Source organism: Lissotriton vulgaris, chromosome 3_1 (genome assembly GCF_964263255.1).
Source record: "Lissotriton vulgaris chromosome 3_1, aLisVul1.2, whole genome shotgun sequence".
Lineage (NCBI taxonomy): Eukaryota > Metazoa > Chordata > Amphibia > Caudata > Salamandridae > Lissotriton > Lissotriton vulgaris.
Window position 1 is genome coordinate 1,855,755,514 of NC_141689.1, and position 21,139 is coordinate 1,855,776,652.

The following is a 21,139-nucleotide window of genomic DNA, read 5'->3' on the forward strand; positions in this document are numbered from 1 at the left end:
TTGGTATCCAGATATACTCTCTGGGACCCCTTTTTTTAATCTTAGATACATCTTATATGGAGGCCATATATCGAGCAATTCCCCTATCTACGATCGAATTTCGAATTATTATAAAGTTTGAACCGTCGTCTTGATTACATAGTTGGGGAATTGAACAATATTGGTAAATGCCAGAACTGGAATATTCTAGAACGTTACACCCCTGATGGTTGCCTTTTGAGAACAATTTCGCTCTTACCAGGATGATATGATTATGCAATCTATATTTATGCCCTGATGAAGTTCCCGTGGTAATAGGGGATCGAAACGCGTTGGCTGTGCCCTTGTTTAAAAAAAAAAAAAAAATTTAAATAGAGACATTTTTCAAAATATTTTTCTGTGTAATCGACTTCATTGGAGTGCACCTTCCATTTGTTTATGTACATATTGTAGTAAATAGGTGCCTGGAACGCATGGTGGCATATAATCTGGAACCATTAATGGAGCAAATGCGACTGGACTAAACAAAGTGGTCCCACCTACATCTGTCTCTCTGGGGACGGACTGAAGCAATGAAAATGGTTATCCTTCCCTGGATCACATACGTGTTAGGCATGCTTCCCAAATGAATACCCCTCTTGACCCTCTGTCGCATATATACGGTCTTCATTTGGGGCTCAGTGAGACCTGGTCTGGCAATTCAAAAGCTAATTGCCCACAGATCAGCAGACGGATTACGCCTTCTCTCTGTGGAACATTATTGTTTAGCCCTATATTTGACACAAATGTCAGACATGCACCACCGGGTCCAAGGCCCTCCGTTGTGGGTTATGTTTGAACGCAGACTCCAGGAGGCATCATTGGGTCTACAGGCCCTCTATCTTCCTGGCCCGCTGCTGTCGATGCCCCCCAATCCCAAGCTGAAAGCCACGTATGCTGCCTGGATGCGGACCCACAAGATTTTTTCAGTTGACGTACATCTTCATGACAAAGCTCCCAGCTGGAATAATACAAGCATTCACATCGGAGGAACCATGCTTGACTAGGGCCCTTGGTGCAGAATGTGGGTTCTTATTTATATGCATTTGATCTCTGGTGGTGAACTCAAGTCCTTTGAGATGCTACAGGCTGAATTTGGCTTGTCGCATACCCAACAATGGTAAGATATACAATTGCGTCATTGTCTGCTGAGCAAATTTGTTACATAACCTCCTCATTAGTAATCTTTATTCTCAGCCACAATTGGCTAGCCTCAGGATGACCTGGCAATCTTGTCTACAGGTGGAATATGAAGAGGAAGACTGGAGAGAACTTTTGGAGGCCCTAGAACGAGGAGCCTGTGAGGCACGGATGAAACTCAGTCTTTTTAAGATCCTTCAGACTGTCACTGGAATCAGCTGCAGGGTTGCTCCCTCATTCTGCATTTTGGCAATTTAATCATGCATCCTATGATATTGTCCATATTTTGGGAGACTACCCCACCATACACCCCTTCTGGATGTCAGTAGACTACACTTCAGGAATCTATGGATTTGCCCTCCCCACTTCCGGAACCTCTAGTTCTCCTCCATGACTTATTGGTCATTCCCGAATTGACCCGCCAGGCTTGTTGATTGCTATTTAGTGCCCTTACAGCTGCCAAAATCTGTATTTTGTGACTTTGGCGCTCTCCACAATTGCTTTCACATGAGGAATGGTTTGATGGAATGTACAAGACCACATCATATGAAAAGATCATTTACAATTTAATGGACAAAGCAGATACTTTTTTCCTTATATTGTCCCCCTTTTGTGCAAGATGCTCCTCTTCGCTCATAGTTTACTTGGACTCTTGCTTCTTCCTCATTACCATCATTGTACTCCCTACCCCTCCCTCTACCTCCCCTCTCTTTCTTCCCTGCTTTGTATTTTCCGTCTTTCTTCCTTTCTTTATCTCTGTGCCCTTCTTCCCTTCCTCTCTTTACTTTCTTCCTTCTATAGCTTATTCTGTCACCCCTCCCTTCCCTTTTCTATCTCTCTTCAATATTATATATAAGTATTGTTTGTTATTGGTGCATGTATCATAATCAATGTTTAAATCTTAATATGGGTATACACTGGACTTGTATGTCACTGTATTTGCTGGTATTTCTCAATTCTTAATTTTATCAATAAAATAATTGATCTACCAAAAGAAAGAAAGCGGTGATAGGAGGTGAAATAGCTGATTATTTGATTAGTAAGTTGAATTTATGGTCTTTTAATGTTTGACTATTGAAGCAATGAAATAACTCATGAGCTCATTGTAACACTTCACAAACATCAACAAAACATAAAGGGACCATAGTAAGAAGATTTGAGGGAAATTGATAGTGTTATTTTTAAAAGTTTATATTTAGGTGGTGGGGCGAGTTGCATCCGCGATGGCTGCTCTCGCTTAGAGCTTAGTGTAGCCCCACAGGGTGGCACAGCCATAGAGTCTGATGTGATAAGGGACTGTGGCAGACAGGCAGCTTCCAGGAGCTGACTGATAAAAAAAGAGAGCCTCTGGCAGAGGCTCTTCGGGTTTGTGTAATGGATTCCAGTGCCTGGTCACTCTTTCTTTGAGATTCGAGTGTCTTGTCTGCCCCTCATTTTACTTTCATGGACATTTATTTGGACCGCGATCTGTTACCGGTCTTACAAATTTGCATGCACTCAGCAGGTCATCATCATGTGAACTGCTGGGCGTGGGGATGATTTACTGCATTCCTGTGGAGCCCATAGATGATGCTGTATTTTTTTTAAAACATCCCCATGAGTAAAATGCATCCGGCTCTTGCTGGCTTCAGACTATTAATGCTCAGACTTTACTGCTTGCAGATGGTGCACATTAGCCCAGTCCTACCACTTTTAAACACATACTTTGATGTTTTGCTGTCCCCCAAAATACAGTGACATCGGACCCCAGTGGCAAGGACCTCGCCAGGCCCTTCCTTTGAAATCTAAACTACTACATGCTTAAGCCTAAATTGTCATGCCCATTTAGTAGCAGTGGTTGAAAATCAGAAGTCTGACCACACCTCAGATGCTCCTGCCACAATGTCCTAGGGGACTGACCTTACTCTGGATGGCCATGGACTCAGGGTTAGAGCAACAGACTCTGCTGAGCCATTTGCTTCATTCTTGCGTTCTTCTAATCCAGGTTTGACGCCACAAACAGATGACTGGAAACCATGCAAGCTCAACTGGACCACATAAATGACTAACTCAACTGGGGCCAAGAACTCTAGAACATACAAAGAAAAGTGACCAATATGGAAGACAGTCAGGACAGTGTTAGAATCCTAGTTGCTTCAGAGGGTCAGGAAAAAGATGACATGCTGCTCTTCCTGGCAACGTTCACCCCAGAATTGGCACACTTAACCTTGAACACTCTCTGACATTCAAGAATTCCAAAGGTCACACAGTATACTGTCCAAGTGACCAGTGAACTGAGCTTCACCCAGATTATTGATTGTGTTTTTCCTCAGGCATTAGTAAGCTAGACTGTAGCAAAAAGAACAACGGTTCCATTCTGTATAAGAATCACAAAAATATTTGTTTTGGCAGACGTTTCACAGGATACAGCCTCAAAACATCTTTGCCCTTAGACCTCCACTGAGGAAGTGATACATCAGATATAGCCTGCTGGAGTCTGCCACTATGTTAATCACAATGGCAAGCATAGATAGTTCCACTAACCCAAAGACTTGGAAAGATTCTCAGAATCATAGGACTCATGTGATGGGCACTACAAATTTGTGCAGTAGTGGCGCAGCAGGAGACATGCCTTATCCATTGCTCAGAACAAAGACAACAAAAATGCCCAAACCTCACATACCGAGAGGGAATGTCTGTCACAAGAAGTAGGGCGGACAGAGACACCTCTGCTGGCGGACACCAGTGTGGAGACAAGTCTAGGTACCCCTGTGCCTAATTCCCCCCCCCCCCCCCCCCCCAGTAAAGACTGAGTATCTCTCCCTGTCTTCCTGACCCAAATCTTCAGTGGCCATGGTGCCTATAGTGTTCTGTCTGACTACTGTATGCTATGTGCTGAAAGTGCGCAGCTCTGACAGGTTGACAAAGTTTCAGGGTGGATTGGACATGAAGATGGGTTGGGTGTCAAGTAGGGGTGAGCTTCCTTTTACTACACTCCATAATGAAGTCCTCTTTCTGTGAGATGCTGCAGCTCACAGTGCAAAGGCGTGTGAGATCACTGTGCCTGTTTAAAGTTTAGGTTAGGGATTGGTGAGGTTTTCCCCGCCTCTTTATTCCCCTTCGTTTAGTTCTCTTCGATTTCCCTTATGTTCACCTTCAACGTCTCTGCGTTGACCAACAAAACGTTCACACCTTTTTGGCATTGTGCTTGTGTTGGGTGCACGTCAGTACTCTGATGTTTTTGCCTGAACTCTGAAATCTGATCCTCTGAGACATGCTGAGCTTTACTTCCACTATAGTTGGCTACTGGAGATTTGCACCATTAGTGTCCGCTGAATCAGACACTTTGCTACCACTTCTTTGATGGTGCAAGCCTTGTGCTGTAGCTGGGTGGCATTAGTGTTAGACCGAACGCTCTATTTTGCTCTTGATGGGCGCTGAGATTTGCTACGTACACTGTTAAGTAGATGGGCGCTGAGATTTGCTACATACACTGTTAAGTAGTTCTGTGTAACATTGTCTGACAAGCCTAAAAACATTACTATTTTATATCTTAATGTGGACAGTCTCACTCATCGTATCAAGAGGAAGAAAACCATCTGTTTCCTGGCCTCTAAAGAGGCGGGCATAGTTTTGTTTCATGAGACACATCTTCAGTCTAGTAAATCAGACAAACTGAGCAGAGAATGGGTAGGCATGTTATTGGTGCGTGTAGGGGCATATTTGGTCTCTACAACTAAACTCGTACCCTAGCTTGACTGTGACAGACTGTGAATCAGTGATGTACAAGAAGGGAAGGGTGACATCACTAATCCAGTTCTCTCCTGGTTCAGATTTAAACCGAGGTGGGACCCTAAGGACTTCTGGAAGTTTGCCAAAATACACATGCAGTGAAGGAGCCTAGTTCTAAATTCAATATACGACCCTACTGGCACCAGGGTTGACTTCTTACGGCCCTTTCAAAGACACTGACCACATTTGGCACTGCTAAAGTTTCTATAAGAGGGAACAGCAACTTGACAATCAACATAGTGCTTGACAGATGTGGTCAAGGGTAGGGTCATGGGCCTCCTGATGGACATGATGACTGACCACACACTTCAGGAGGTGACTGAGATTATTAATATGTCATAGATTACTATTTGACATCTGGCTTGTTGGTGCCAAATGACTCTGACAGTAGGATCCTGGAGGGTAGTATAGCAACCCTTTCTATAATAAGAGGGACCCCACACTACAAGGGAACAGGGTGCCACTAAACAGTAGCTTGAACAAATTTCCCTTTGGGACCAATATACAAGCTAACTCAGAGAATTATCTATCAAGATGCACAACCTTTCAACCAGCATTCAAAATTACTTACTCCTCATGAATGAGGACCACAACAGATTTTGAAAAAATACATATGATTTTATTAGCATAACTCTCTATCATATAAAAATTACTTATAACTTGTTGTTCTCTTTATTTGAAGCATTAAGATTCTTTTAAAAGGTTACAAATATATGTTTCACTCCAATTAAATGTAAACAAATTTGCACTCAATGTTTTTCTCAAAAACAAAACAACACAGGGGAGATTAATTAACACACATCAGTATGTCTATTGAGCATCTGCAAATTTGCTATTACTTTTAATAGGGATCCCTGATTATATCAATTTATCATGTGGAATTTCCCTGTATACAGTGGATTCTGCAATTATTTACATTGAGACGTTTCAGTGGAAATGATTTGCAATATCTTCTACTTATTTGACAAACTATCTAGATGTGATATCTTTGGGCAACGTTGATCCTAGTGTTCTCATGGAGTTAACATCTTTTAATAGAAAATCATCATAATAATTTCATGGGATACATGAGAAGTGCATCTCTCTCATTCCACTAATTACATGTTCTGCCGGGTCTATTGTAATTACTCCATTCCACCCTCAGACCGGAGCCATAGTAGGAAACATTCGCTATCTTCCTTTCTCTTATGATGGATTCCCGTAAGCACGTTTATTTCTATGTTTCCTGGGTAGAGCTCCTGTGTATAGAACGTCTAGACATCCCCCAGAGGGAGTTTTTCACTACCCTCAAACTCTCCATCTGCACTTCTCCCAAGTTCCCATAAAAAAGCCTCCTTTTTGGCTTGCGTTTGCTTCTATATTGTTCCCAGAGGGAAGTTTGTCTAAGTTACTGCTTAAAAGCAGTATAGCAAACCACTCCCTGATACTACTCATTCTCTTCCTAGGTTTTCGGTTCCCTCATGCTAAACTGTGGCAAATGAACACCTCTAGTAACGAGCACTCTGAAGAGAAAATAACAGCAAACAAATATCTGACTTATATGTCCACAATGATGGATTGGTCCAGCCAGACCAAATACTGTGGACAGGAAGGAAGGTGTGCCTGAGGAGGTCAATGATATGCAACTCTGTGTAAGAAGAAGGATGCTTACCGCAGGACCATCCTAAAATGTCAGATCTTGCAGCTGAATATTAGACTTCCTTCACCCCAAACCTGTCTTCTGAGAAACTTAAACTCAATGCACACTTTACCCACCTAGCTGAAATCTCTGTCTTGGCTGAAATGGAGGCATTATGAAAGTGGGCGGAAACCTGGAAGGCTTTTGGCAGCATATTACGCCAACAGGAATCATCTGCAATCATAGCAATAAGATCTAAGAAAGGTGAATTACTCGCCCTCCCTCTGGGCATAATTAAGGAGTTTGCACAGTATTTCAGACTTAACAGCACATACAGAGTGCCATCAGAAGGGTTGAAGGAAGGCTTACTAGCAGATTGCAAGGTGCCTGCATTGCCTACAAATCTCAAAGATGCCATGGACAGCAAAGTCACAAAAGACAAAATACTGAAGGCAGTTGAGGACACACAGTCCAGAAAAGCAACTGGGGAACACAGACTTCTTATTACATTTTAAAAGACCCACAAGGCCAAAATGTTGCTATTTCATTGTAAAGTGTTTAATGATGTGAAGTCACAGGGATCTATACGCCTTGAATTCAATGGGGCAATTGCCTCTCTCATTCAAAAACCTGGGAAGGACCCACTGTTATTCTCCAGCTACAGTTCTACCTTTCTCTTCTGCACTGACATCATGATTTCACTGGGATCCTTTCCAGTAGACTGCAGTCATTGATTCCACTCCTAATTCACCAATTGCAAGTGGGGTTTGGCCTATGCTTCTCTGGAGACAACATGCTTCCCTTATTGTGTTGAGTAAAAAACAATCATGACAGCAAAATGACACTCTTCTAAAAGCGGCAACTGTGTGCATTGCAAGTACCTTTTCCAAACATTTTGATGAGATGGTCTGGGCAGTGGCTTTGTCAACGCTTTCTTTTATCAGAAAAGGGGGATCTGCAGGACCAGTGGAATGCAAAGTGATTGCAAAATGTATCCAAAAGGCTTTCACTTGATCTTTTCATTAGATATATTCAGTGAATATAATTAACGTCACATCATCAGTATACCAGCAAGAAAAAAATACACAACAGAAACTCTGTTGTTTGCTCTTGACCCATAAATTATCAAACAAAACCATACATGATCCTTTTTTTAAAGAAATAATCAAATAACCTGGTCACTTAGAATAGCTAACCAATGATTAGCACGAGAAAACATATCATGTGCTTAGAGAAAAAGCCCATAAATGGTGCACGTCGAGAAGGTTTGATATTAAGTTACGGCACATGGGCTCCAGTGAATAGGACAATTGCCTGCCACCACCGCCCACTCCAGGCAACCTAAGCTTCCTCACTACCCACCCTACCCCAGAGAGCTTGGTGGTCCAAGCCTCTACCTCCCATGGCCTTTTACATCTGCTTCTCTAGACAGGGAATCCAAGAAGCTGGATAGTTGGGGTAAGAAACTTTTTTCTTTCACCAGCCTTGCATTGCGGTTGGTGAACAACGCATGCTTGTTGGGCCATTATACCCACTCCCTGTTGGAAACACTTGTGCAGGTGCTGCAACAGGCCCCAGAGGACACCCAGGGTGTCCTCTTCCAAGCAGTGTCAGACAGGAGAGATGCAGCAAAGTTCACCATCCGTTGTGGTCTCCTCATGACTGACTCGCTGGGCTGAGCGATTTCAATGACGATAGCCGTTTGACACCGTGCCTGGTTGAGAACTTCTGGCTTTTTGGGGGATGTCAAGGCCTCTCTCATGGACATGCCCTTTGATGGCACCCGTCTTTCGAGGGAGCGCTTTGACTCATGGGTTGCAGCCAAGTATTTCAGCCTCTCAGTGGCCACATGTCCACAGTCTGCCTTTCGCCCTATGGAAGAGGTTTTCAGCCACGCCAGCCCCATCCCAGCCACAAGACCATGCAAGTTCCATAACCTCCGCACAGTCTAGAGCGCTGCTTGTTTTGACCTCGTGGGTCGGGGGACCAGAGGTCGGGTCAGTCCACTGCCTCCTAACCCCCGCAGCCTCGGCTTTCAAACCCTCCTAGCCTTGCCCTTCTAGACCATGGGGGCAAATTGGTGGCAGAATCAGCCATCACCTCCACCACTGGCAGATCATCACATCAGACAGGTGGGTTCTCCAGATAGTCCGAAGTGGTTACCCCTGTCCCCTTCAAGTCTACTCCCTTCCAAGCCTCCATCTTGCAATTGGCTGATGGAAAATCATATCATTTTGCTTCAGGAGGAAGTCTTGACCCTCTTGACCACGAGCCATAGAGCGGGTTCTGATGCCAGAAGTAGGCTGTGGTTGTTATTCCTGCTACTTTCTGGCACTGAAAAAGTACAAGGTCCTTTTTCCTATCCTAGATCTACGAGCCCTCAACTTCTTCTTCAAACAGGAAAAGTTCAAGAAGCTCACATTACCTCAGGTCTTGTCTACCCTAGACCCGAGAGGCGGGATGGTAGTGTCGGACTTGCAGAACGCCTTTTTCCACATTCCTGTCCTGTTTGCTCATAGGCCCTACCTGCAGTTTATGGTAGGCTACGAGCACTTTCAGTTCACCGTGCTCCCCTTTGGCATTACCAGCACCCCTCAGGTGTTCACCAAGGAGATGGCGGTGGATACAGTTCATCTTCTCCTATCTCGACAACTAGCTGATGAAGGTGGATTCGCCCCAGGCTGTAGTCTCCCAACTCCAGACTTTGGCGGACTCATGCATTCGCTGGGGTTCACTATCAATGTGCCAAAGTCAGAACTGAATCCCTCTCATATGCTCATTTTCATTGGAGCTGTTCTGGACACGGTGCAGGTTCGAGCTTATTCTCCTGAGCGTCGAGTCCAGGATATTCAGGCTCTGATACTGATGTTTCAGCCTCTATCCTGGATTTTGGTGAGAATGACTCTGAGGCTGCTGGGCCTCATTGCCTCCTGCATCCTGTTAGTGAAACATGCCAGATGGCATATGCAGGCTCTGTAGTGGGACCTGATGTTCTACTGGCACAGCATCAGGGTAATCTCTACCACATGGTCCAGATCATAGAGGAAACTGCTCAGGAACTGCAGTGATGTCTGACAAACCGCCCCAACCACATATCACAGTAGTGGCAGATGGGTCACTTCTGGAATGGGGTGGCCATCTGGAAGAGTTGGAGAGCAGAGGACTCTGTTCTCCGGCGGAATCCAGACTCCACATCAACTTGCTGGAGTTCCGAGTGATTCGTTTGGCATTGAAAGTCTTCTTTCCATCAAGAGGAAGCTAACACAAGTGTCCACGGACAACACCACCGTCTTATGGTATTGCAACATGAGGGCAGTGTGGGGTCGTGGACCCTTTGTCAAGAGTCCCTGCACCACTGGACTGGGCTGAAACAGCAGAGTATATCTCTGGTGGCTCAAAACCTGGCAGGTTTACTGAACGCCAGGGCGGACAAATTCATCTGTCTGTGCCTAGCAAATCACAAATGGCATCTCCATCCGGATTTGGCGTACGGTCTCTTTCAGCAGTAGGGAGAGCATTGGTTCGATCTGTTCGCCTCCGCCAAGAACGTGCAATTTCAGTAGTTTTGCACACTTGAGTTTCCAAGGCATCTGTAGGTTGGAGAAGCTTTTTGTCTCAATTGGAGCTCAAGCCTCCTGCACGCCTTTCTGCACATATCACTCCCATACCACTCCTGAGCTCTCAGTAAGATCAGGAACGACCGGGCCCAAGTCGTTCTTGTGGCTCCCAACTGAGCACTAAGTGTCTGGTATTCTGAGCTTCTCAAACTGAGCATGGATCCTCTGATCAGGCTGTCCCTTCAGGTGATCTACAATCACAGCAGCAGGGGAGGGTCCTCCACCCGAACCTGTCAACTCTACACCTTCTTGCATGGAGATTAAGCAGCAGCGGTTGACATCATTCGACCTTTCTCCCGTAGTCTGTAATGGTATTTTGGCAGCCAGGCATTCCTCCACCAAGAATGTATGTGCCTTCCTATGGAACACATTTTTAATATATTGCACAGAAAAGTCTGTCGATCCTCTTTCTCCTTCCCTTTCTCATGTTTTGCTGTTTATTTTAATCCTTGCCCTGCAGGGCTCTTCTCTAAGCACTCTTAAAAGGGTACCTTTCAGCCCTGTTTGCTCTTCTGCGGCTGTCAGATCAATTCTATTTAGTTCACACATCCACCAGGAGGGTGAGCGAATTGGAGGTTTTGTCACCCAAGCCTCCTTACCTGAAAATATACCCTGAAAAGTTGATGCTTGGCACGAAGACATCTTCCAAAAGTGTTAACACCTTTCCATGTAGGGCAATCTGTCATCTTGCCAACTTTCTATGCTCCACTGTATCCCTCTAAGGAAGAGGAGTAACTCCACCGCCTGGACCCCAAAAGAGCGTTGTCGTTCTACCTTGACCACATAAAAGAATTCCAGGTGGACGACTAACTCTTCCTGGGCTGCGTTGAAGCAAAGAAAGGTTGTGTGGTTGTGTGGTGCAGAAGAGGACTATCTCGCAATGGGTCATCCTCTGCATCAAGATTTGCTACCCTCTGGTAAATAAACAGCCTCCTGAAGACCGAAGAGCTCATTCCACCAGAGCTAAGGCTACTACTGCAGCATTGTACGTGGGCTTCCAATCCTCGACATTTGTCAGGCAGCAACATGGCAATCCCTGCACACATTTACCAAGGATTACTGCCTCAACTGCTCTAAACTTGTCCGCAGTCCCTCCTCCTGGGATGGTATTGCTTGGGTATCAATTCAAAGGTAAAGAATCTGCGGCTTCATGTCGCTCTCAGATGAACAAGCTACTTACCTTCGGTAACGCCGTATCTGGTAGAGACATGATCTAGCCGCAGGTTCCTTATTGATCCTCCCCGCACTTCGGACAGGTTTTCTAGGTCAGGGTTGATCCCTTTTAGGGCCCTAGTTGTTCAAAACACACCAATTTCGGTGCACTTCATGGCTCCGCGCTTCTGGCGTGGAAAGTTGTGAAAAGCGCACATAGATCATGCCTATATCAGTGACGCGGATGTGACTACGGCTCGGACAACGTCACAAGGAGCTGACCGTCGCCACCTACCAGCTTGCATGGGTATTGCTTGAAGAAAAATATTCCAGATTCAACCTGATGCCTGGGAAATTCAAAGGTAAGGAATCTGCGACTAGATCATGTCTCTACCAGATAAGGTGTTACCGAAGGTAAGTAACTTGTTCTTTAGGGCAGTTTTGGGTTGCAGCAATTTTTTTCATATAGAACGAGGCTCTGTCCTCACAATAAGTTTTTGGGAACAACTTTAAAGCGGATTTATCCTTGTTGACATTAGTATAGGTTTGCGCCACACCCTCTCTAGCTTTTTGCACGACTTTTTCTTTTCGTACAAGGTATCATTGAACCATGGGGCTGGGGGGAGCATTCTATGATGCTTTTTGTTAGAGAAGGGAATTAACATATCCTGTGAGGACCTGAGCCAGGAATCTATGGTTAGTGTATCTGGCACCACTGATTTGCACAGCAAGGGGGGGATTGGCTTCTATGATGGCATTCCACATGAGGACATCCAATCTTGACTAGCAACTACTAGAGACGACTAGGTGATTCTCACAGGTCTGTGACCTCATGCCTTTTGAAAGTGTGAAAGGGACTGCAAAATGGTGAGACCATGGCATAGATAAAGGAGGGTCTGGTTGCTGATTCCTCCAGTTGGAAAATATAAGATCCAACAAGTATCCAACTTTATGAGTAGGAGAATTATAACTGTTATTAGTTAGTACATCTGACAATGGCTTTCTGCATTATTCTTGAACTTGAGGTTGATCCCGTAATTCTTCAATGTATTGACCACCCCATCTCTTCCCAAGTGTGTAGGACCATGAAATAACCTAACCTCTGTGGTAAAAATGAATTTGGCAAGACTAGTCTTTTATCATTACCTTTCCAAAAACCATCTTGACTTTTTTTGCATCCTGCTTTTCCCCATTCTTTATTTTCGTCATCTGACGTTGTATCTTGTACTCACCTCAACTCATCCTACGTTTGTATTGACACTCAAGCAAAAATGAGTGCCATGTGATTATCTGCCCCCATTGGCAATGCAGTAACCAGTTTTGCATAGTATCGCGCAAGTGCCTTAAGTGACAGAATCACTCCCACGTTCATGTGCTGAGCATTTCACAACTGAAATTTTAGATGGTAATCTCAAAGATCAAAATAAATCAATAACATCCTTTTCGAGTACGTGTCATACCGGAGGTCATGAAGCTACACTGTGACCACAACTAGACAAATTCATAACACAACTCCAAAGAAGTACTGTTTACAAGTGTAAATTGCAACATTTTGTGCACAAGCAATACAACATACTCTCGTCAGCCTGTGCAGGAAACACTTTGTACAAATATGATGCTTCAGCAATGTACGTTACTGTGTAAAAAGCATAAGCTGTATGCAAATTTCCTTCAGTGTCTGTTAAATAGGATCCATCTGCAAATAGACCAAAGCAGTTGTATTCAATGGCATGTCTTGCAAAATCAGATTCCCCCATGGTCTGTCATTATGACATACTCATGACCCACAAAATCCCTACCAGCACCAATTGCAAAACTGGGCTCTTTTTTTTCCTTTTTAAGGGCACAAAAAAACTGGGGAAAGTGTGAAGCTGTGCCCCTATACCGAGGAACCACTAGAGCTTTCATACATGAGCTTCCGTTTGAAATGTGTCCAACGATGTATGTGTTAAGTGGGAATACCGCTAAGTAGAGGCTTTGAAGGAGTGGTGGTGTATCTTACCCCTACAAAATGCATACTGACTTCGAAAAGTAGCCCCAACTATACTTGTTTTTTGGGTTAGAGTTCAAGCAATCAAACTGGTGCCTGCACATAGGTTTAAATAAATACTGGGAAAAATGAGTGCAAAGACACACCTTTTTTGAGTATAGTGCGCTGTACACAAAATACCAAATTAATAAATAACCTTACTTCTGAAAAGAACTCTCATTACCTCTATTGACTCAACTATTAATAATTTCATCTTAGGGATTCAAAAATCAAGAATGAGCAAGTTAAACACCCACACTGAAGGATGTGGACTATGTAAGCATAGGGTCCCCCAACTCATATTTACAATACTTTATTACACCTTCTGCAGAAACCCCTTCCTGGAAACATGTAAAATATAGTATTCCTAGATGCGAACAAAGTATAGATATCTTATGCAACAACTGGCCATCAAGTTGAGTAACTGACAACCGAGGAGGGGCATGCATTCTCCAAACTTGGAAGCCTCACCGTAAACATCTACTCATTGATCTGTGGCTCCATATAGTAGCCCCCTTATTGATTAACCACTGGCTGATATCTTATGCAACAACTGGCTATCAAGTTGAGTAACTGACAACCGAGGAGGGACATGCATTCTCCAAACTTGGAAGCCTCACCGTAAAAATCTACTCATTGATCTGTGGCTCCATATAGTAGCCCCCTTATTGATTAACCACTGGCTGCTATGCCATCTCATGGACTAAATGGATATCTGGCATTAACAAAATAGATTTTGACACCTTAGCAGCAAGCTTCCATTTTACCCTGACACAATATTGAAGATATTGTAAAAATTTATAAAACGTCCTCTTTTTCGCACTAATCTCTTGTTGAGTTTGTGGGTGCTGTCTGTAGATTATATAATTGTTTTTTTCTTACCCTGGTGGTATGTAATAGATGAACCCTGTTGTGCCGTTATAGATACTAATCTTTTGCTCTTGATGGTAAAAGTCTTGATGTGGTTTGCTCATTATAATGAGTAAACTAGCCATTCTTTCCTGGAACACTAATGGACTGCGTGTTAATCCCAGAAAAGATAACATAATGCAGTACCTTCGAGACGCTGATGCGCAGATTATAGTACTCCAGGAAACCCATCTTGATGAACCTGAAATGGATCTGTTGGTCAAAAAGAATAGGTGGATCGATCTATATATAACGACGTCGCAGTCTGTACATATTAGAGGTGTGGCAATAATCTTTAAAAAATCTATAAAAGCTAGGTTGATTTCTAAACTGGTTGATCCTTGTGGAAGGTGGGTAATTGTATCAGTGATCATAGCAGGGTCCCCAATCACTATTATAGGATATTATGGTCCAAATCAGGACGACCCGTCAGTCTTGAAGACCCTTTTTTCCCACCTGTATACATTCCCTGAGCCGGTTATTCTTGCAGGAGATTTTAACATAGTTTTAGATCCCCTATTGGATAAGTCCCCTTCTAACCGAGCTAGGCCTCTATCTAAAACCAGGTCTTTTTTGCAGGATAGCATGAAGCAACTAGGGTACAATGATATTTGGAGATCTTTGCATGGACAACAAAGAGGTGTTACTTTTCGTAATTATAGATACCACCACCAGTCAAGAATTGATTTTATTTTGATAAGTCAATCTTTGGTTAATTTGGTGACATCAGTTTCTCACCTACCTTTTCATTTATCAGATCACGCAGCCATCTATTTAGAACTGGAGGGGTTTCCTAAGAGTCGTATGAGAAACTGGTCATTTGATCGTTCATTGCTCTCCTCGTTGGATGTTATCAATGCCCTCAATGTGGAGGTGCAGCATTACCTGGAGGATAATGTTGGAACAGCTTCTCCCGGAAGTGTATGGGATTCACTAAAGGCCTTCTTAAGGGGCCTTATAATAAATAAAGTTACACATAAGAATAAGATCTATAGAGAAGCTGTGACTTCCTTAGAAATGGAAATGGCCAGAGTCCAGACAGAAATAGTCATGCACCCGGATGCCCCTATGACCAAAGTACAGGAGTGGCAAAATAAAGTAGTTACTCTAAAAGGGGAATTGGGCTCAGTTCTGAACGCTCGGGTTCTAGAGAGATGGGAGGCAGGTAAGTTGGCTCATTTTGAGTATGGTGAGGGGGCTGGAAAGTTACTAGCCTGGAAAACAAAGACCGAGCAGGTCAGAAATAATATCTATTCAATTATCTCCAATGGCATAACATACTCTACTGATGAAGAAATCAGGGGGGTTCTCTGGGAATTTTTTAGTGAAATATACCGTGAGGACAAAAAAATTGAAATCGAACAAGTTGAAGGTTGGTTGACGGGAGTCTCTCTTCCTACACTCACATTAGAACAACGTGTTGTTTTAGATGATCCAATCTCCCAGGAAGAAGTGAGACTGGCAATTATTAATAGTAAAAAGGGAAGGGCATCCGGCCCAGACGGCTTGCCATCAGAAATTTATAAGGTTTTGAATTTAACAATCCTCTCTTTCCTTACCGAGTTGTTTAATGATATCCTCCAAGATGGAATGCTCCCTCCTATTTCTTGGAACAGTGCTTCAATAACATTGATACTGAAACCAGGAAAACCGGCAACTTGTAGTGGGTCATATAGACCAATCTCTATCCTGAACTCTGATTACAAAATCTTTGCATCAGTGTTAGCAAATAGGTTGGGGGCAGTTGCTGCAAGTATCCTGCACTCAGATCAAAAGGGGTTTGTAAAGGGACGCCAGCTCTATGAGTTGACCTATGATCTCATAGGAGCAATTGATATGGCTTCTGCAAAATCCCTTCCACTGGCTGTTCTCACTCTAGACGCCACCAAGGCTTTCGATAGGGTCAACTGGATATACCTATCGGAAGTCTTGGGAAAATTTAATATCGGCGAAAAATTTAGGCGTGCAGTGAGACTTTTGTATCAAAATCCATCTGCCTCTTTGTTAGTCAATGGTGAATTAACTAACCCATTTAACATCACGCGGGGGACCCGCCAGGGTTGCCCTCTTTCTCCCCTCCTATTCGACCTATATATTGAGCCTTTCGCTCAGCGGCTACGTGACGACTGTAACATCAAGCCCTTTAGCTTCGAGGGATGGGAGAAGAAGGTATCCCTGTATGCGGATGATGTCCTTGTTTTTACCTCTGAACTCCGCTCGGCTTTTCCAGCTATAATTGCTTTGGCCCAGGATTATGGTAACGTGTCTGGTTATGAAATCAATGCCTCGAAGACGGACATCATGGTCTGGAACGACCCTGAGCCTGTGGCAGGGGTTCAGTTAAGTTCTGTTTTACGCTACCTGGGCCTAAATATATATAATGATATAAACGAAATAGTTCCATCAAATTTTTCGTCTACTGCTAAGGAGTGTCGCAGATTGATGAAATCATGGTCTTCGCTTCCTTTATCTCTATTGGGCAGAGTCAACTTAATTAAAATGTCTATTCTCCCTAAAGTTACTTTTTTGTTTAATACCATCCCTCTTTTTTTTGAACCCTCTATGATAGCCAAACTTCAAAGTGATATAAGTTCTTTTATTTGGAATGATCACATCCCTAGAATAGCTTGGAAGAAACTAAGGCGCCGTAGGGAAAAGGGTGGTTTGGCGGCCCCTGATATCCAGCTATATGCGTGGGCTTTTCAATTCTCACACGCCAGGATGTTGTTAAAATCACCCATTAACTCTGCCTGTGGGTATATGTTTGCAGCATTGCTTAGAGGGGAAAAAATAGCTGAGCATGCATTCTTGTTTAAGTTTGGAGACCCCAAGTTTTTTAAGAAAATAAAATTGAAGGTTTTGCGAGATATATCTAAAACATGGTCGAAACTTAGGCGCTCCATAAAACTTGATTATTTCTCTGGTAGATCTCCACTCTGGAACTCACCCGGGTCCCCGAGTTGGCTTTTGGATGGTCTCGCAGCACCTCTGAGAGAGGCAGGATTGCAGGAGTGGGGGGACCTCTTTGTGGAGGGTAGATTACTCCCATGGGAGGTGTTATTCTCTAGGATAGGGCCAGGGCTCTCCAGGTTTAAATACCTGCAAATACGTAGCTGGGCACACTCACAGGTTTCTGCTAAGGGTAGATTTCAGTTAGGGGGTAATAGCAACATGGTCTCCCTCTTAATTGACAAGCCTATAACAAAGAAAGAGGTGTCATTCTGGTACAACCTACTACTGGAGGAGGTTGATGGTGAGTTTCATTTGCCCAACACATTGTGGGCCGCACACGTCCCAAATCAAAATGTGGAGAACCTGTGGTTTGAGTCCCTTAAGATCTTGTGGAATATAGTGAAACCATCTTGGTTACGCCGAAACCACCTTTTTACCCTACATAGGGCGTATTACTCGCCCGAGAGGCTCTCAAAGTTCCCTAACAATTCAGCAGTGGCATGCCCTAAATGTGGTCTGGTGGCGGCTTCTGATCTACACATGTTTTATGATTGCCCTTTGCTACTTTCTTTTTGGAATGCGGTCTGTCTTACGCTCACTACCGCCTTAGGTTCCCAAGTCCGGCCATGCCCCGCTCTTATAATCTTTGGGTTTGCACCAGAATTCCAGGGTTCAGCAAAGAACTTACTCTTTTTTGGAATCTTGTTAGCCAGACGGGAAATCTGCAAGAAGTGGAAAGATCCGTTACCCCCCTCCCTGCAGGACTGGCGAATTTCAGTTCTACAAACATCAAAAATGGACCTACAAAGATCGGGTAATCCAGATAAGAGAAACTTTTGGTCTTTACTACATTGGCCATAGTTGAGTATGTGATCGGGGTTTTTTTTTTTTTTTTTTTTTTTTTTTTTTTTTCCCCGAAGTCCAATGATTACGCTGTATACCCAATAGGGCGATTCGATATAGGATTGGGTACTTGACTGCAGCATACTACCCTGATGGCTATCTTGACGTGGTGCTGTGGGAGCATATAGAAGTACTGATGGGCGTACCACCTCATAACATCCAATGCCTATACCAGTTTATCTGTGACAGTACACTTATCTCTACGCACTACTACTCAGATACCAAGGGCGTGAATGAGGACAAAAAAAAAAAAAATATTGAAGATATTGCCATGTAGTACATAGTATTTGTGCCAGAATAGGGAGAAGCCTGTTGACAAATGTTCTAACTTCTCCAATTGAAAACCTAGAAACTTTAAGGATTTATAATGGGTATCTGGTCAATTCATAGACAACCGTTACTGTACCGCTATCCTCCTGATAGCCAAACTCTTCTGGTAAGATAAATTACACCCAGAAGACTGAAAAAGGTTGTTAGTTATGCACAATTAATATCTCCAAGAATCCCGTCTCAGATTTTTCTATTTCAGGATGTTATTCTACTGGAATTGGTCCCCCATCCCACTCCTCAAAGCTAAACTTTTTTATTTCTCCGAACGTTGAGGATGCAAACGAGGGATGTGATTTGACTCAGTCAATGGGCTAGCATGAACATTATTGACGTATGGACAGAAGGCTGAACAATCTTATCCTCTACCAATGGTTTATTGATAATCTCGTGGGAACGGCTAGCAATTGTCCATGATGTGTCAAACTGCACAATATTCACCAGCCACAGACGGGTCTCAACTTGACTTGCTTCTGTAAAAACTTATATCCTTCGGCACTGGGAAAACGTGCAGTACTTACCTTAAAGAAATGGCTGATCAACCTGTATAGCAGACTGTGAATGAGCAATCTATAAATGAAACAACTGAATGTCCTTTATCAAACTCTACAATTTCTGAGTCCACAAAAACCAAGGAACTATACGGGAGTGAAAGCCCCTTACGGGAATTGAACAATTGTTTGACTCTGCTGTTTGTCACACATTGTGTGTAGACCTAAGCAGGGCTTACATATGTATGAGTGGGGAGCGGAGGTGATCTATGAAAACTACAGACAACCCCGCTTACAAATTGGAAACACACAGAGAATCAAACTATTGTCTAATTTGGACGAAATTGAAATATTTATTTGAAATCCTTAGCCAGGTATCTACTGGGTGGGGGTGATATTATGTATACTAGCTCTCGACTGACTTCCGCCTCTCCTATCTTAGTACTTCCCTTCAGTTAAATAAGACTGATTTGATTTGAGTACTGTTAATGTATAATGCTGATGGATACTAAGGTGACATGTCTACATTGTACTGTTCAGAAAATGTAAGTTTATTGCAACAAAGAACAAAGAGACATAATTTACACTTCGTTTGCTCAATGCTGTTTGTATTTTTTTCCCCTTGAAGGTCAATCCAACAAGATTGCTAAAGACGCAGTCAACAGATGGACAGGTATGTACAACTGCCATTAAGCATGCACTGTTGAGCACAGCATTAAAAAACACTTTTCTATCCTTTGCTTTTTGTGCCTTTGCCATCAACCTCAACACTGTAAATGCAAATTGTTTGATTTGAAGCAAGCATGTATCAAATTATTGAAAGATAATTATCCTCTGAAAATCCTAAATGTAAATGTTTGTTGTGCCTGAAAGTTAAACTACTCTGTGCTGTACTCGATTTAAGTTTTTAAGAAAACCTATGTTTAAAGGAAATGTAAAAAGGCAATCAGTAGTAAGTTGTCTTTCTTTAATTCTTCCCTTGATATACCTTCGATAGATTGTCATGTCACAAGGATGGTAACGGAGTTTATGCATGCAATATACTTATTTAATATTTGTAATGTATAGCTTAATTGTGCGGGAAGAAATACTTGCTAGCTGGATTTCATGGCCCTCAAATGTCTGAGAGAGTTTAGAAGTGATCCACTGTGATTCGTGGTGCCATCTAAATGTCAAAATCTCTGTCTGAAATACAGCCCAGAGATAAAAACTATATAAGAGTTTCAGATTTTTCAAATCTTGGCCGGAAATGGCAAAATCGAGAATTTTCACATACGATTTCCAAATACTTCAGGTGTTGCACATATTTCTATCAAGTCGTATTTCTTAACACTTGTGTGCCCCCATACACAATAAATTGTTTACCAATTAAGTTGTGCGGTCACAGCATTTGGCTGCCTCTTTGGCAAGTGCCCTTCATTCAGATGTATTAATTAGATCAATATAAATGTTTTTTGAGTAGTTTCCATTCGAAGTACTGCATTGACACTGCCTAGTACAGCCATCAGTGAATAGACTGGTGACTCAGGTGAAATCTTCTCCCTCTTCGGAACCTGTTGCTGAAGCAAGAACCGGTAGTGTTGCATGTTCTTTGGTCCGGTGTTGCTCTGGAGCAGTTGTACCTCCCAGCAATACTAATCTGTGTGATTGGTAGTAGAGGTGGACTTGGTGGAGGACAAACTATGGTGTGTCTGTCCTTATTATATTTGTGCTTTGGGGAAGAGTGGGCCCTAACCCTAACACTGGGAGATGCTGGCCTCCTGTACTTTTTCTTCCAGCGAGTCCCTTGCTCTCCAGCTCTTTTGCATTTTCTTATGTAGTGAACCACTGCACTGAGAGAGAGGAAGGCTCATTTGCAGAAGAGGTGTCAAATTGGACAGCCTTGTCCGGCTGAAACTGTGATGGAGAACACCCACAGAAAGAGCCAAGCACTGCTTAACATTGCGACCCCAACAAAGACACTGTAACGAACCTTGTTCTTCACTGCAACCCAAGCAAAGACACTGGAACGAACCAGGTCCCCTAACATGCACCTACGGTGGGAATATGCTTCACTTCTCAGTGCATCTAGTCGGTAGCAAAGGACCAAGAAATAAGCATGCAACAGCAACTCTGTATCTCGGTATCCAGGCAGAGCGTGAAAAGCAAACTGATGGGGCAACAGAATCGCTGAAGCAGCTTAGGGTTTGGTCCCTGACTGGCCCTCTGCTCC

General features: G+C 43.3%; 1 protein-coding gene across 1 annotated transcript in view; it reads left to right on the forward strand.

Moving 5' to 3' along the window:
* The window catches only part of MND1 (meiotic nuclear divisions 1), a 403,567-nt gene that overhangs the window by 363,291 nt on the left and 19,137 nt on the right, over positions 1 to 21,139 (forward strand). The window contains exon 7 of the mRNA XM_086962315.1: positions 19,556 to 19,600. Coding sequence (XP_086818441.1) covers positions 19,556 to 19,600 — 45 coding nt within the window. The remainder of the gene's footprint in view (positions 1 to 19,555; positions 19,601 to 21,139) is intronic.